Raw genomic sequence first — 17,812 nt, 5'->3', positions numbered from 1 at the left:
CAAGGCAGAGTTAGACTCAAATCAGGATCACTACAGGTTCAGGGAAAGGATTGCCAAAAGAATGCATGTATAACTTCTCCTACAATTACCTAAGCATCCTATTAATATATGTGACATGGTACAGAGACTTTACAATCAAGAAAACGAAGAATGCAACAGTTGTAAGGTCTTGTTTCTTATCAAAATAGATCCCTCTTAAGAAAGGGACTTATATGCACTAAATTTGAATACTACTTAGGAGATAAACACACAAATTCCTAATCAATCAAGTTATGAAGGTCCTAAATCCCAATCCCACGACCCCATTTTCTTTCCCAAATTTTCCAGGCAACCAAACAGACCCCAACCTAATCCTAATCGGCAAATTTCTCAATCAAACACCACTCAATCATCCATCAAAAACCAAGGAAATTCAAGAAAACGAAGAATGCAATAGTTGTAAGGTCTTGTTTCTTATCAAAATAGATCCCTGGAATGAGGCAATTTTGAGAAGCAATTGTTGGGTAAGAGTACAAAATTGCATGCTTTTCATTTTAAAGTTCAAAATTTTAATTTCTATTCTGAAGATATATATTATGTATCTTCTCATCTTTTTCATGCATTTAGATACCTTTTGAGAGAAAGTTGCATGCTATTTTATTTCCATTTTGTGGTGTTCTAATCTTTCAAAAGTACTCCACACATGCAGTGCTTCTTCAAAAGTGGAAAAAAAAAAACAGGGAAACTATGCGCCCAATCAGATTTTAAAGTAAGTTTGAAAGTCATTATACCTCCTGTTAGTTTCTCCTATCCTCACTTGGGCTCCATATGGAAAGATTTTCTTGACAGTTTCTTCTAAAAGTGTTCCCTCCTTAAGGTATAACAGTTCCTGAAACATTATATGGCAAACCAATGTCAGTTCTTATGAAAAATAAGATCATAGAATCTCATAACAAACAATGAGAGAACATTGCAAGCAACAAAAAACATGAATAGATTAAATGTCAAAATCCAACTGACCCAAGCTTCTTTCTCACTCAATACTAAGTCATTCTTAGCTTCATCTATTCGAGTAATCTGCACATACATCCGGCAACCCACCTACACCATTAGGAAACAACATGTGTAAGAAGCAGATTAACAAATCAAACATATGCAACTATTTAAGGGAGGAAAAAGTTAAACAATGAAAAGTTGTCAGTGCCCTGTTTAGAGGTTGAGGCAGGATGCAAATACCCGGCCTACCCTGCCTGTTGCCATTCCTAGTCTCATTACTTGTACAAATAGCTTCACCAAAAAGGAGATTTTCAAACTTGAATTTAAAATTTTCACTTAAGTTCAAATACGTCACAGATGAATTGATTAACTACAATATCTGCTGAAAATATATGACAAAAAGTTAAATTTGAATACTGATCAGGAGGTAAACACACAAATTCCTAATGAAGCAAGTTACCAATGTCCTAAATCCTAAGCACAAAAAAAAAAGCACACTGATCAAATTAAAACATACCCAATTATAAACTATCATTAAAAATGAATATTTCATCATTTTGGTTTAGCAGCATAAAGCCTCATTAAAAAGAGAAAGGGAGAAAATGCAGAGAGAGAGAATACAACAGCATAATCAATCAAGTTGATGCATATTTCAATCAAGCCTCAGTAACAACAGAAAATATGGCAGCACAAAGCATAACAGAAGTCAAGAAACCATTTTTAAATTTGAGTCAGAGGACACACCAACTGAAAACAGTGCATTACCTTTTGAATCAAGGGAGGAAACAGAAAAATCAAACTCTCCCATATACCTCCCTCAGTAACCCCTTTCTGACCAGCTAACCCCACAAACTGCACACAACCATGCCTTCCCATCAATTCTTGCGGAAATGGCTTCCAGCTGGAACAAAAATTCTGAAATCAACCCTACCCCCTAGCCCTCCATTTAGGCTTGGCATTTTGGACCCAACCCGTTAACCCGACCTGACCAAACCCGTTAATATTTGTATTTGGATGGATGCTTAACGGGTCGGATCGCTAACGGGTGAACCCGTTAACAACCCGTTAAATAACGGGTCACTTTGGGTCAATCCGTTAGACCCATTAAGACCCGTCAACACCCGATAGCACCCATTAGTTGAGGATATTTTAGTAATTTTTGTAAAGTCTTAATAACAAAAAATAAACTTTATGCAAAATAATAATAATAATAATAATAATTGTTAGCGAGTGTTAACGGATGAAACGGGTGACCCGTTAGCTTAACGGGTCGGGTTCGAATGACCCGTTAACTTAACAGGTCGGATTGAACCCGATCCAAACCCAATAAACCCGACCTGTTTACAAGTCTACCTTCATCCCTGCCTCGCCGTCTCTCTGCGCACCCGTTGTCAACAAAAACAAAACCAAACTTTCGGGCACCCCTCTCTCCTCCCATCTTTACTCCCATCCCTTTTGCAACGCATGACTCTTCCCTCTCTCCTCTTCTCTCACGCACGACACTTCCATCTCTCCTCTTCTTTATGCCATTCTGCAGGCTGCAGGTTAGCCTTTGTTGGTGAGTCACGGCATCCACCTCACCTTATACCAAAACAAACCCAGCCACGGCCCAAACCCGCAAAAAGCCCATCCTCCCAAACCCAAAAAAGAAACTCCAGCCCAAACCCAAACCTTCCACAGAGCCCACTGATTAAAGCAATGGCATGGCGCACATAGAGAGAAAATCGGGTCCAACCCACAAAGGCCACTCTGTAAAGCAGTGGCTTGGCGGTAAATAGAGTGAAATCCGGGTCTAAACACTGTTCATTTGAACAGTGCAATTGGAATCCCTTCCCTTCTTTAGACTAAAGTAATGTCTGTGATATAAAATTTATGGGTAAATTACACAAAACTACGGGTCGAACGACACTATTATACTTCATCTTTTAAAAATGATAATGTCATACCTTATTTTACGAATTTGTGCCAATGTCAGACTTCCGTCAATTTTTCTGTTAATTTCTCTGTTAAGTGCTGACGTGACTAAAGACGGGACCCACTCATTAATCCAACTAGATTTAAAAATAATAAAATATACTTTTAATAATAAAATATTAAAAAATTAAAAATAAATTATTTTTTTATATAAAATTGTGGGATCCACCTCTACAAATCCTTCCCACCCGTCCCCCCCTAACCTACCTCCACCACCCCCTCTCTCTCTCTCTTCTCTCTCCCTACCAACCTGCATCCCTAAAATCCCAAAACGCATAAACCCTTCCCCACCCGTCCCCCCCCCCCCACCTTCCTCCACCACCCACCCTCTTCGATGCCAAGGAAGCCGACAATGGCTTCACCTGCAGCTTCTCGAGCTAGTCCCTGTTCATGTACAAAAAAAATAAAAATAAAAATAAAAACCAATTCGTCTTCCCCACCCGAGCCCACTCCCAAATCAGACACACCTCTTCTCCCCACCTGAGCCCACCCCCAAATCAAAGAAACTCATTCTCTCTCTAATCCCTGCACCATCTGGATAGGAAAGGTGAGGTCAAAGTCGAACAGGGCCGCCTTCTCAAGATTTGGTAGGTTTTGTCACATCCCGGCCCGGGGCGGATCACTTCCCGGGCCCGTTCCACCACCGTAGCACAATATTGTCCGCTTTGGGCTTACCATTCCCTCACGGTTTTGTTTTTGGGAACTCACGAGCAACTTCCCAATGGGTCACCCATCCTGGGAATGCTCTGGCCTCCTTCTCGCTTAACTTCGGAGTTCCTACGGAACCCGAAACTAATGAGCTCCCAAAAGGTCTCGTGCTAGGTAAGGATGGGAATATACATTTAAGGATCACTTCCCTGGGCGATGTGGGATGTTACAGGTTTGATGAGATTTTTAGTTTTGAGATTTGTAATGGGTCTTGGGATTTTGAGGATGCATGTTGCCCAAAGAGAGAGAAGAGAGAGGCAAGAGAGATAGAGGGTGGGTGGTGGAGGAAGGTTGGGGGGGGATGGGTGGGAAGGGTTTCTGGTGGGGAGAAGGGGATCTGGGTTTTTGGGGAAGGGACACGGGTTGATGGGTGTTTTTTTGGTTTTTTGTTTTTAATTTTTTAATATTTAGTTAATATTTAATTATTTTTTAAAATATTTAATTATTTTTAAAATTTTTTTATTAATTTTTTAATAGAAAGTGGGCTCCGAATCAAACCACGTCAGCATTTAACTGAGAAATTCACAGCCAAGATAACAGAAGGTATAACATTGGACCAAATTCTAAAGATGAGGTATGACATTGTCAATTTTAAAATATGAGGTATGATAGTGTCGTGAGACCCATAGTTGAGGTAGTTTTTTGTCATTTACCCAAAATTTATTGTAGAAAGACCATGAATAGTCATAGTTTGGCAGAAACCTGAGCCTCCTGAACAAAGAACACGGAAATACAACAGCTACAAATACGGGGTCCCTCTAAAAGTTATAATAATTGTTGTCGTTGGATTAAAATTCAATGACCCGTGTTCCTTGCTTAAGAGGCTTAGCCTCCTAAGCTGAGGAGAGGATCCAAATCTGTTCTCCAAAATATAAAACTGGAAAGGTTAGCACAGAGTTCTTTGAAATTCAGTTATCTAATTCAATGTAGCTGATTTATGAATGAATGCATTCCCTTTGTTCATGTTGTTGCAAACCAAGAATCCTTCTATCAATTTGCTTATTAGTAAAGCTATAATTTCATCGAAAAAATCCGACAAAAAATGATTTATTCAGAGTCAAAACTATCACTAACATCCGTGTATACATATAAGCAGACTTACATTACATGTTCCCTTTGCACATGCTCCGTACCATGACCTAGTCAACTCTATAGAAACTTCACCGTAGTTTCATGCATCTTTCATGGCGGAAAAATAGGTGCTCAAATAACCAACCTTGTTATTCCTGGCAAAGTTGTATATACGATCGGTCGGATCACACTACTGATCAAACATTAATATTGTCATTAACTTAATTAATTCGTTGTGTAATTCAGAAAAATGTGTTGAGAAAAATTAGGATACACAGCTCTTAACACAAGTGTTAAAGAAACAAAACAAGTAAAAAATTTACTTGTATTACACTCACAAAATACTACAACGCAAACTCTTAAGGACACGCCTTAGAAGCTATGACACTCTTTTTCTTTCTAAAGACAAACTCTAGACCACTCACTCTTACAAAACTACTCTTGCTTCTCACTCTCACTTGGTTGCCTACTTACTTGATTACTTTATTACAACACCACACCCATATTTATAGGTGTGATCAGCCGACCTTCCTAAGTGCCCATCCGACTTGGGCTTTCATTATAATTAACCTTCTAATTGTTTCTACAAACAGCCCACCGACATAGGATTTTGCTTCACACATATGTTACAAGCTTCTAAAACTTTTTAGCTTAATATGCATCAACCTTATCTAGCATTTTCTTAATATGCATGCACCGGCCATTGCTAGAATTCTCTAGAATCTAGACACCAATTAGGCTGGTGTTGATCTTCAACAAAATAAGGTTTCGTCACAAAAAGTCCTGATGCAACTAGTAGACAAAACATTCAATATAAGGAGACTTAATTTGGTCAGGCGTCCAGACGTGGGTCATGCTTTAACAACTCCAAATCTCATTAAAATCAATTACACGAGTGAAGTCCAACCCCATTCCCATTAGAAGTGAATTTCACACGAAGCCACTAATGGATTGATCAGATTACAAAAGCTTAAGGTCCATGCCTTTATTTCTCTCCACAAAAAGGATTAGAGACTACTAACTAGCGACGAAGGCAAAGCTCTTAGTCCCCAAAATTTGGCCATGGCCGGCATAACAAATGCTTATAGTGTAATAACCCCGGCGGCCCCGCCGTGGCTAAACAAAGGCGACAACGCATGGCAACTTACAGCCGCCACTTTTGTAGGGTTACAAAGCATGCCGGGCCTTGTGATCCTCTACGCCAGCATAGTGAAGAAGAAATGGGCAGTCAACTCAGCCTTCATGGCCCTCTACGCCTTTGCCGCCGTGCTCATCTGCTGGGTCCTTGTAGGCTACCGCATGGCCTTCGGGGACCAGCTCCTGCCATTTTGGGCTAAAGGTGCACCCTCTCTTGGTCAAAAGTTCCTCATCTACCGAGCCAAAGTGCCAGAAAGCACTCACTTTCACGACGGCGGATTGATTGAGACCCCGACGGTTGAGCCATTTTACCCCATGGCATCACTTGTCTACTTCCAATTCACTTTTGCAGCCATTACTCTTGTTTTGCTAGCTGGGTCTGTTCTTGGCCGCATGAACATCAAGGCTTGGATGGCTTTTGTCCCTCTTTGGCTTCTATTTTCGTACACTGTTGGAGCCTTTAGTCTTTGGGGTGGTGGCTTCCTTTACCATTGGGGTGTCATTGACTACTCCGGCGGCTATGTCATCCATCTCTCCTCAGGCATAGCGGGTTTCACCGCTGCCTATTGGGTAGGTACTTATGATTAAATCGTGAGCCTAGATCCTCTGCTGATGTTTTTTGTGCTGATACTGCGACGCATGCGGTTTTAGAATTTAGACTAATTTAAAGGTTTGCACATGTACTAATAATACCATATGTGTTCTAGGTTGGTCCAAGGTTGAAGAGTGACAGGGAAAGGTTTCCACCAAACAATGTGTTGCTAATGCTTTGTGGTGCTGGGATGCTGTGGATGGGCTGGTCAGGCTTCAACGGCGGGGCCCCTTATGCTGCAAACATTGTTGCTCCAATAGCAGTGTTGAACACAAACATATGTGCAGCTACAAGCCTTCTTGTGTGGACGTCTCTGGACGTCGTGTTCTTCGGCAAGCCGTCGGTGATCGGAGCTGTTCAGGGCATGATGACGGGGCTTGTATGCATCACACCTGGGGCGGGGTTGGTGCAGTCGTGGGCGGCTATTCTGATGGGAATACTTTCTGGTAGCATTCCATGGGTCTCCATGATGGTCCTACACAAAAAGTCTACCCTATTGCAAAAGGTAAGAGTTTCTGCTTTCCACACTGTCTTTTTGTTTCTACAATTTTTTGGTATTGTTTTTTGGCATATGATACGCATTCTGTATTTTCTAATCATGTCGTTAAAAATTTAGACGTTCTAATCTTAAGATAATTTTTAACGTTCTAATCTTATAAAGAGAAATAACTTATGCTTCTTAGGTTTAAGTCTCCATCAAACATTTTAATTTGTTTATATTTGGTCTTTCATTTCTTTTCCTTTGTTTTTTTAAATATTCATCTAGCTTACTTAGTATTCAAAGATTTCTACCTTATAGTCCCAACAAAAATCACATCCATCATTTTCCGCTATACTAATATATTCGTTCCCGTTATCCTTTAAATATGTACCTCCATCAACTGTAAATTGACCACAATGAAGATTAGGTTTTCTAGAAGATTTCCATTAGTCCTCAATCCTCTTTCCTTAATGCTTCACCAATCATCAATGAACAAAAGATCATAAAAGAAATGAAAGGAATAGAAGGAGAAAAAAACTAAAACTAACATTACAAATCCGAGTTAGGTCAGTTAAAATAGCGTGTTCGCTTGTTGCACCTAATTTCAAATTACCTTTTTAAATTAGAACAACGTAGATTATCGCCTTATGGTCACATAAATTAAATTAAATTAAATTCTTACCATATACAATATTTGATTATTTACAGGTGGATGACACCCTAGGGGTATTTCACACACATGCAGTGGCAGGGCTTCTGGGAGGTCTGCTGACTGGGCTTCTGGCGGAGCCAGCACTTCGCAAGCTTATACTGCCAGTCGGCAACAGCAGAGGTGCATTCTACGGTGGCAATGGAGGGATGCAATTTCTGAAACAATTGGTTGGAGCTATGTTTGTGATTGCTTGGAACATTGTCTCCACCACTATTATACTTCTGGCAATTAGGGTTTTCATACCCCTGAGAATGCCGGAGGAGCAGCTTAATATCGGAGATGACGCGGTTCACGGAGAGGAGGCTTATGCTCTTTGGGGTGATGGAGAAAAATATGATCCAACAAGACATGGTCGGAATACAGCAGCGTACGGCGAAGAAATGGCACCGTCGCCGTATGTCAATGGTGCAAGAGGTGTGACCATTAACTTGTAAATCACCTAGTGCACTATGTCGGATGCATGTAACATATGATCACATAACTAATATGTACGTATCTGTTAGTAGAAGTTTTGAACAAATTTCCACAAAAACGTTTGAAATTTTGAATGTGATTGTGACAGGATGATTTTGTCAGAAATATTGTTTATGACTTTTTGCTTTGAGACTGTAACACGCGTGAAATGTTTACATTAACAGAGTTAGATGAATTTAGATTTCATATGACAAAATTTCCCTAACATTCCATTTTACAAGTTGTGATAGTTTAGTGAACCAGATAAAAGCCAAGGGTTAGTCAAACGATTAAAAACCAGCAAAATTGAGTCGAAATTTGACTAGTGTGGAGAGTAGTATAATTTTCAGACGAACAATAATTCTTTCACCATGTTGAGTGCACGACTCTGTATCCTTAAGGTCATCAAAACGGCATAATCCTGTGACCTCAGCAGTAACACCGTGCGATCGAGAACTCGACGCGAGTCATTAACCTGTTTGTCCATCCAATCCTGTATCTCCGGCCAACAGTCCACACTGTGTTCAATTTCTGAAGAAGACAACTCTTTTTATGCGAGCGACAATGGGAGGGGAGATCGAACTCAATACCTCGAGTGCAATCACAAATGCTCTGTAATGGAATACAAAAAGACGAGCAACATAACATGCAAAACGAATAATATGAATCCAAAGTTTACCAATTCCATTTGATCTGAGCAGATGGTAGTTTCCTTTACAGTGATTTAAGGTTGTTATACAAACCCTTGAACTGTTAACGTGGGACCAGTACCCAAAAATATCTACTTTACATGCTAGAGTGTCGTATGTCCCACTATGAATCCTAAAACCCAGAAAAGCAGATAAAACTTTGGCTAATCGAAGTGTTCCCATTCCTGATTTGGTTCTGTTGAAGATGGCTCTGGCGTTGACGTTGGGGGATTCAGGGATCCAACTCCGGAGTCAAAGGTCTCCCATTCGGTTGTTACTGTGACAGCATTGCTACTGTTGTTAACTGGATTGCTGTTCCTCGTTTTTAGAGCATCCAATGCATCCACAAAGTTCTGGACACGTCGCACCTACACAAGAAAATTGTTAAACCAGCCATAACAGATCCCTAATCATCTATGGAACGTCAAAATTTAGAAACAGCCTATAAACTAGCCATTACATAATGACATAATTTTCGGCACAAAGAGAATAAGCTGCGAACTTAAGGAGACCTTTACAGTTTATATTCACATCCATAAAATTCCATTGGAAGCAGCCCACTTGTCCTATCTGCTGTACAAATTTTTAAGCATGGTTGTGGTCCAGTAAACAATGTAAGAGAGGCTCGCCACACCACTAGCAACCTGTAGCTTAGTGGTACCTCTTCCTATTTCTAACAGGAAGTTCTTGAGTTCCAATCCTAATATAGTACATAGTTGAATCTCCAAAGGCAGGACAAGGTTTTAAGTGAGGAGGAAGACAGCAGGACTGAAAAAGAGCACAGGGAAGGGGGAGAAAGATACTAACTATTAGAATTTGGCAGAGGGGTAACCGATCGCGTAATGCTGATCCATAAGAAAATCTAAAAGCTTAATGCAGACTAAGGTAATTCCATTTGCAAATACCAACATCAACACATATATTCACCTTATAAAGCTAAATATCGCGTAATACTGACTAATAAGGCCGATTGTGTGTCCTATTCCAACATATGACATATGTAACAGGGACTGACTATAGCATATAGGTTTTGCATCCAACCTTTCCTCAAAAACAATTTACAAGAAACCTGGTGGGACTCTTTTTTGAGTTAACACCAAGGTAGAATCCTAAGTAGAATCCCGATAGGAAATCTTTGATTGTCCATTCCCATCACTTCACATAGCTTCAATCACCGTAATCATTGGCGATGATGCCATCTCACGACTAGAATACATCAATTTTGATACAATGCATGCTACAATAAAAGAAATGTTCACTTCCCTGTATCTAAAGCTACAACGCCCCTCAAAACCGATGATCACATCGATTTCATCATGTGATCAGTACAACATAGCACATCATTTCCACTAGAACAAACAAAATGCGTGGCAATTCCATCATAAGAAACCAAAAATCATGCAAAATACAAACCTCTGCCTTGCGTTGCATTTTTTCTTGTCCTTCAGCTTGAATGCCGTCCAATTTCAGCAACTGCCTCATGAGCAACTCTGTTGGCACAACAAAATCTTTATCGGAAACCTCGTTCCTGCCAGCCACAGCCACTTCCAAGGCAGCAACCTTTTAAAATCAAACAAAGCATTGTGAGCACCAAACAAATCTAACATTTTGGTAACCAAATACAATTGGCACACGGAACTCACCCTCTCCGCGAGCTTATCAACCTCGGCTCTGACTTCAGCAATTGCTTGAGAAGCTTTTGACATGACATTGCTTTTGCCTCCAACATCTCCACCACCGGTTGGCACCTCTTTGCTGTTGACTCGAACTTCTCCAGCACCGACTGGCATCTCATTGCTTTGATTTACCTCCTCAACCTTACTCTCCTTTCGGGCTTCCAGAAGCAGCACCTTCGAATTATTCTTCACACCGGCAATGTCCAGATGCTCCTCATCTGCCTTCTCCATCCCCCTGAAAAAGAGTCTCTGCACCTCTGGCTCCAAATTAGTCTTCTGTGAAACATGCTTCTTCATATCCCCTGACGATATCCAAAACAACAAACAACCAAATTAACAGTGATGATTAAAATGGAATGATAAGAACTTGAACGAAAGAAGAATACCGAAAGTGGAGTGGGCAGGGAGGAAGAGCTCGTAGCGGGGCCCGTTGCCAGGGCCGAGAACGACGTCGATCTTGATCATGGGCCCACGAGAGGAGGCGGAAGCACCAACGCCAGCAGCCACTGCCGCCGCGTCCTCATCTTCCCGCCTCTGGACCAGCATGCCACCTGGCCTCATCTCCCAATCGATCTCCTCGTTCTGATCGGGAACCGGCACCTTCGGATTCGGATTCGGGTTCGGATTGTTTTTCACCATCATAAAAAATGGGGCGCGAATCGAGTCGGGGTATCTCGAAATGGAAGGTGTCGGGTGGGGGTTCGAGAATTTGGGAAAAGAAGGGCTTTGTATCGACGGTATTGACTGGATAGCGACTGAGTGAGGGTTTGAGGGAGAGATGATCGTACGGGTTTTAACGGAACGCGTTTCGTTAAAGGGTTGGTCGGTGTTTTCCATAAAAAATTAAAAAAAAGGGTTGGTCGGTTCCAATATTTGAGCGGCGCATTTGTCTTCACATACACGAGGGTTGATATTTCAACCACAGTAATAGTTGGCTATTTAAAAATTAGTAGGAATTCATACTTAAAATTCTTACTGTTTTAATCACAGAGTTTTGTGTTTATGATCAGAATCGTTCATACTATGAATCACATTGTATAGATTATCTCTGCAAAAAATAAATTAAAACTAAAGTCATTTGGTCAATCAATTATAGAAAATATATAGATGGTTCATAATGCTTTTACTACCGTTCATTTGTTTTTAAACAATTTGATGATTAAACAACCTTAATTTTAATTAATTTTTTACAGAGGTGATCTTTATATGGTGATTTATAATATGAACGGCTTTGATTATAAATACGAAGTTCTATAAATTGGCAACGAACAATTTTGAGAAATTTTAAGTAGGAGTTTCTACTCATCTTTGAGTAGCTAAGTATTGTTCTTTCAACAAACGTACATGGGGAGTGAATAAACAAAAAATTGTTTAGGGAGAGAAAATGCTCTCTCAAACTCCCACCCTGGCGGCAAGTGGCCATTTATTACAGTGGTGAAAAAGTGTTGAGCTTTTGCATAACGGCATGGGTTCAAACCCCGTCAATGACTAATTTAACATCTCAAAAAAGAACTCCCACCCTCGCGTGATGCCTTCTGCTAGCATTTTGAGAGTCGGTGGCATACTTCCTCAGCGTTCACTGGGCTATTTTTGGCGTATCTTTTGCTCTCTTCATCTTCTTCTTAACTCTTTTTATCTTTAAGCTGTCATTTTTCAATAACCATCCTCCTCCATCTCATTCCTCTACCACTCATCCTTACAATCCATCGCACAATTACATTTTGAGTAGTGCTAGATAGACCAATTTTTTAAACTATATTTGACTAAATGATGTGTAATCAATAGGAAATAGATACATTAATCAACACTTAATTAATCTAATCATCAACCACCACATCATTTGATTAACAAATTTTGATTTAAAATTTTGATCTCTCTAGCATTAGCCTTACATTTTCTCAAATCTTTGCACAACGAACCAAAGATGGACACCAAATTCAATTCCTCCCTTCACTGCCCCTCACCAACAGACATATTAGATTTTCGAAACCAAGTGTGTCGTGACTTTGGCCAAAGCAAGAGTATTTCACATACCCCTTTACCTTACTCATCTTTTAATAAACCTTCCTCAGCTTCTTCCCGCCGCCCGCCTACCTCCTAGCAATATTTAGAACATTGTTAGGTACCTTTTTTATTCTTTAGAAAATGTATATAATCCATTTTTCTGAATTTTTATTTATTAGGCTCATTTAGAAAAATTTGTCGTGATTGAGCCTGAAAAACTTGTCCCAAAAAAATTATAGCTCAAGTGTTTATACCTTGAGGTAAGAAATTTTGTTTTACACAATGATGTTCTACATTGCAGAGAGGTTCCTAGTCAAGTTAAAATTATTACGTGTCAAAATCGTCATTTAAATAAATCAAATATATAAATTATTTTAAATACAAATTGGTTGTATTCATGAACCAATTGTTACATATATAACCAGTTTAAATGTTCTAATACAAATGCACAATTTCATTGCTCACTCTTTGCTATTTTCATTTCATTCCTTTCGCTCCAAATGAACCCTAACAACCTTTACAACGAAGAAAGTTGAGAAGATGTAGACATGACAACAATAATCGGTGAGTGAATTGTATGATATTGTTGTCGAAGAAGATGTTACTGTCAAACACTTCGCAGATAAGAAAATCAGCATGATTTACATCAACGCCCAATGAAAGATCGCTTCAGTCTAGGTGATCAACCTCCAAGATGTATATACCGTCTAGCAATTTCAGAGGCGCTGCCGGTTGCGACCTTCATATGCACTTGGACAACAATGGTTGGAGGTAGGGAAGGACAAAATACCCGCGGTTATAGATAATCACGGTTAACTGCCTATTTAAACTTCACGGTTACGGTTATGGGTAACCGTTTAGATAAATAAACAGTTATGGGAATAACCATATACCCGTGAAATTTAAATGGGTGCTTATGGGTATTAACCGCTGTTATAAACGGGTAACTGTTTACCCATTTATTTTAGGGTAAAAGACTGTTTACTACCCTCATGTTTTGTGGTTTTCAACATTTAGTACATCAAGTTTTTTTCGTCTTAGATTCATACCTAAAGTGTAAATTTTAGGATAGTCTCATATATCCGTTAGTCAAACTGTTAAGTCTCCCGTTACCTGTGACGTAGCGCACTAACTGGGCGCCACGTGTCATCCAGGTTTTTTTTTTTTTTCTTCTTCTTCTTCTTCCTCTAACTGCAACTTTTTTTTTCTTCCTCCTTCTCCTTCTTCCTTCCTCCTTCTTCCTTCCCCTTCTTCCTTCTTCTTCCTTCTCCTTCTCCTTCTTCTTCTCCTTCTTTTTTTTTCCTCCGAAATCTGGGGAAGTTTTTTTTTTCTCTTCTTCTTCCTCCTTCTTCCTTCTCCTTCCTCCTTCTTCCTTCATGTTCTTCTTCTTCTTCTTCCTCCGAATCTACCCAGATTCGGTTTCTTTTTCTTTTTTTTTTCTTCCTCCTTCTTCTCCTTCTTCCTCATTCTTCCTTCTTCCTCCTTCTTCTTCTTCCTTCTTCCTTCTTCTTCCTCAACAAAAAAAAAAAAAAAAAACTTCATCTTCCCCCATATTCGGAGGAAGAAGAAGAAGAAGAAGGAAGAAGGGGAAGGAAGAAGGAGAAGAAGGGGAAGGAAGAAGGAGGAAGGAGGAAGGAGAAGAAGGAGAAGAAGGAGGAAGAAAAAAAAAATTGTAGTCGGAGGAAGAAGAAGAAAAAGAAGAAAAAAGAAAAAAAAAGAAAAAAAAACTGAATCTAGGCAGATTCGAAGGAAGAAGGAGGAAGAAGAAGGAGGAAGAAGAAGAAAAGAAAAAAAAAAGCTTTCCTAGATTCGGTGGAAGAAGAAGAAGAAGGAGAAGGAGAAGGAAGAAGAAGGAAAAAGGGGAAGAAGGGCAAGGAAGAAGGAGAAGGAGGAAGAAAAAAAAAAGTTGCAGTCGGAGGAAGAAGAAGAAGAAGAAGAAGAAAAGAAAATAAAAGAAAAGAAAAAAACAACGTGGATGACAAGTGGCGCCCAATCAGTGCGCCACGTCACAGTTAACGGGAGACTTAACAGTTTGATTAGCGGATGTATGAGACATTCCCAAAATTTACACTTTAGGTATGAATCTGAGACGAAAAAAACTTGATGTATTAAATGTTGAAAACCACGAAACATGAGGGTAGTAAATAGTCTTTTACCCTTTATTTTATATATGTAAAATTAACACAAACAATGTTCTCGGTCCAATAATACTTAGCACCCAACAAATTAGCAAGGAATTCATCAGTCTTTCTTTCAATAACATTGTTGCAAGAATGATGATTCTCATCTACAAGGAATTCGCCAAATTAATTTAAATTCCTTGCTGGTAACCATGAAATTGATTGAAATATCTTTGAAACAATTTTCGTAACCCAATAATACTTAGCAAATATTATATTACCTTTATTGGTAATAGTTAAAAATATCGTCCGTAAACTATTATTTCAATTATTGGAATGATATAAGGACTTAAAAAATTAAAATATGGAAATGTATGATGAATGCATTTATAACGGTGTTTAATTGTCAAAAAAAAAATTATGACAATTTTTTTTTAAATTTTCAAGTTGTTAAAAAACATGACGGGTGAAAAAGAGGTAATGGTAAAAAGAAGAAGATAAACGGGTTAAAAAGGGTAAATGGATAAAAGGGTATTAAACGGTTACGGTTAAATGACTATGCGGTTATGGGTATGGTTAACTGTTTATAAACGGTTATGGGTATGAGTATAACCGTTTAGGCAATTACCCAACAGGTAAACGGTTATGTGGGTATGAGCATAAACGATTATGGGTAAATAATCACGATTACCCGCCCACTATAACCGTTGCCCATCCCTAATTGGAGGAGTCGTCAACAATGATGATTATTTTATGCAGAAATCATATGCACTTGGAGTTATGGGTTTATTGCCCTATCAAAAGATAATAGGCGCGCTTCCGATGCAGGCGTGCAGTGTCGGATCCAATAAAATATTTAATCACGTAAAGTTTCTGATTTTGTGATTAGGGAGTACAAAAACATAGCTTCACATAACTTCAAAAGAAGGAAAAAAATGATTAGGAGGTAAGTAATTTGCAATTATTGGTTATGGAACTGTGGGAGTGGGTGTGTACTGACTGACAAAAACTCATTTGGAGTGGTCTATTTGGTAATGGCGTGCCTAAAAGCAGCGTAACATCCAATCCTGCCATGTACTCTGTAGGGTGTTTGACAATTTTGAGCATCTACTCAAAAGAAAAACAGTTCCATCAGGCAGGCACGTGTTGTCTTACCACATTGTGAAAACATTCCACGTGTTATGTATGTATGTTTGGTTAATGGTGAAGTGATAGGGCATAGTAGGAGATCAGAACTGTGGACTGCCCCGGTTCTGATACGTCTCCATTGATCATGCGTTGTAACTTGTAAGGCCAATTCGTATAAACAATATTTAGTATATAATCTTTTTCGAGTAACGTTAGATAGATAAAATTTAAAAATTAAATTTGCAAATTAAATGATATGTCACCAATAGAAATAAGCACGTTTATTAACGTTTAAGTACTAAATCAATCATCAACTTTCATGTCCGTTAATTTTCAAAACTTTATCTATAAATTTAGGCCTGATTTGGTACTGAGGTGATTCTGAAAAAGCTGATATCAAAAAAAGTTTTTTTTGTGTTTGGTAAACATTCAGCTTCAGTTTTTTTTCACAGTTTTGGGATGAAAAAAAGCCAAAAACAAAGCTACAAAACCCAGCTTTGAAAAACTGGCTTTTTTCACATCTGTTTTACAAAAAAGTTTACCAAATACTCTACAGCTTTATTTCACAGTCACTTTTTCTCACAGCACTGAAAAAGCAATTTTTTTTCAAAGCATAGCAATACCAAACCAGCCCTTAGTCTCCTTAACATTACTCATCTTTCTTTGCAGGCGCAGCTCATATTTTCTTTCAGGAATTTATTGTTTTTTGCAGTCCTGAAACTGAATTTTGGAAGACTTATTTCTCGAACTTTACACGTAAAACGATATCATCTGAAAATCAAAATAAAGTAGGCGCTTAAGAACTTGCATGCCAGACTCGGTCATTGAATAGATTTATAAGAATGAGGTGCATAATGATTATAAGCAGATAATGAGCTATAAGTCGTTACATTATCATGTTTATGTACTATTTTTTTGTTGAAATATGAGTTTAAACTTAATTGGATGAGATAACTATATGTAAGTGATAGTGCCTTTTTTGGTCGATCAAGAGAACATTTCTATATATGTATGTATGTTTTACGGTTGTCAAATTAAGTTCAACTTATACTATCAAATTTATCATGTTTATTATGTATTCTTTTACTTTTGCACACATTCTGAAGAGAAAAATGTATGGAGTTAAAACCGCATAATAAACTAGCTATAATTAGGTATAAATCTCATTACAAACACTATACGTCATTGTTATTCATGTGAGTTGAACCTGATGCTTCTTACTTACAAATTAAAAAAATATATTAATAAACCTGAATAGTAATTCGTATTTATTCTTTAATATATATGTATGTGTGTAAATTTGCTAAACAAATATGTCAAGTTGTCCAACTATAAACTTCATTTTATTTCTTTTTAACAGTGGGGAGTTGGGTACTCAAACTTTTAAATTCTCCAACGTTCTGAGATAATTACTACTAAACCAACTTTTTCAGGTAATAAATTCTATGTGATAATGTCAACGCAAAAGCCAATATTTCATAAGTTGGTTAAATTAAAATGATGTGTATTTTAGTCTGAGAGTGGAGCAAGAGTTCCGTGATTCTTATACTTGCGTGCGCTCTTCTTAATTCTTCTACTTTTACCGAATCGGTGCCGAAAACAGCATAATGCAGTAAGAACAAGTCAACTTCCATTAAATGCAGAAAGAGATATATGGAAGGAGGAGAGGGTTTGAGACTCTGAAGGATGAGTGTAACACCGTGAAAAAACAAAGCATATGAAGCAGCTGGGGCAACACAGAAGACGTTTCGTAACGTTTCTGTTACTCAAAAACTGCAGCAACGGTAAAAAACCCTGTGCACTGTATTCACCTTATAAAGCTAAAAACCATTCCTGCCGGCCTCGTAACAGTCACTTACTTTTCCTCAATAGTAAGTCATCCCTCCATATGATGTCGATGTTTCCATTTCCAATCTTCACGGGGCCCAACACTCAAACATCAAGTGGCTAATCCGCAGGTTACCAACTCCCTCCGTCCCAGCACGTGTGGACAGTGGAATAATATATATGTTCCTTGTTTTTTCTCTTCATATTTTTGTAAAATGTAATGTTTTATGTTTTCTCCAAGGGCACGTGCCCGCTCTCACTTTTT

General features: G+C 38.6%; 2 protein-coding genes across 2 annotated transcripts; one reads left to right on the top strand and one right to left on the bottom strand.

Annotated features, from left to right (window-relative positions):
* The first annotated feature begins 5,565 nt into the window (after positions 1 to 5,565).
* LOC126593377 (ammonium transporter 2-like) lies at positions 5,566 to 8,229 on the top strand. Its single transcript, XM_050259426.1, has 3 exons — positions 5,566 to 6,435; positions 6,573 to 6,962; positions 7,647 to 8,229. Exons 1-3 carry the CDS (start codon positions 5,791 to 5,793, stop codon positions 8,082 to 8,084), a joined length of 1,473 nt encoding a protein of 490 aa, XP_050115383.1. The 5' UTR covers positions 5,566 to 5,790; the 3' UTR covers positions 8,085 to 8,229.
* A 537-nt stretch (positions 8,230 to 8,766) lies between these two features.
* On the bottom strand, positions 8,767 to 11,246 carry LOC126593378 (BAG family molecular chaperone regulator 4-like). Its single transcript, XM_050259427.1, has 4 exons — positions 10,855 to 11,246; positions 10,436 to 10,770; positions 10,206 to 10,352; positions 8,767 to 9,160 (listed from the first exon to the last, which is right to left on the bottom strand). Exons 1-4 carry the CDS (start codon positions 11,108 to 11,110, stop codon positions 8,957 to 8,959), a joined length of 942 nt encoding a protein of 313 aa, XP_050115384.1. The 5' UTR covers positions 11,111 to 11,246; the 3' UTR covers positions 8,767 to 8,956.
* Between the last annotated feature and the right edge of the window lie 6,566 nt (positions 11,247 to 17,812).

The sequence above is a fragment of the Malus sylvestris genome, chromosome 12, assembly GCF_916048215.2.
Source record: "Malus sylvestris chromosome 12, drMalSylv7.2, whole genome shotgun sequence".
Taxonomy (NCBI): Eukaryota; Viridiplantae; Streptophyta; class Magnoliopsida; order Rosales; family Rosaceae; genus Malus; species Malus sylvestris.
This window is presented reverse-complemented; position numbering and strand designations above follow the sequence as displayed.

Bases quoted from the DNA above. Each gene is read 5' to 3' on its own strand.
- LOC126593377 (XM_050259426.1), top strand. From the start codon at position 5,791: ATGGCCGGCATAACAAATGCTTATAGTGTAATAACCCCGGCGGCCCCG. The intron at 6,436-6,572 runs GTAGGTACTTAT...TATGTGTTCTAG, and splicing joins GTTTCACCGCTGCCTATTGG to GTTGGTCCAAGGTTGAAGAG. The intron at 6,963-7,646 runs GTAAGAGTTTCT...GATTATTTACAG, and splicing joins AGTCTACCCTATTGCAAAAG to GTGGATGACACCCTAGGGGT.
- LOC126593378 (XM_050259427.1), bottom strand. From the start codon at position 11,110: ATGATGGTGAAAAACAATCCGAACCCGAATCCGAATCCGAAGGTGCCG. The intron at 10,771-10,854 runs GTATTCTTCTTT...GGATATCGTCAG, and splicing joins CCCTGCCCACTCCACTTTCG to GGGATATGAAGAAGCATGTT. The intron at 9,161-10,205 runs GTTTGTATTTTG...TTTCTTGTGTAG, and splicing joins AAATGCAACGCAAGGCAGAG to GTGCGACGTGTCCAGAACTT.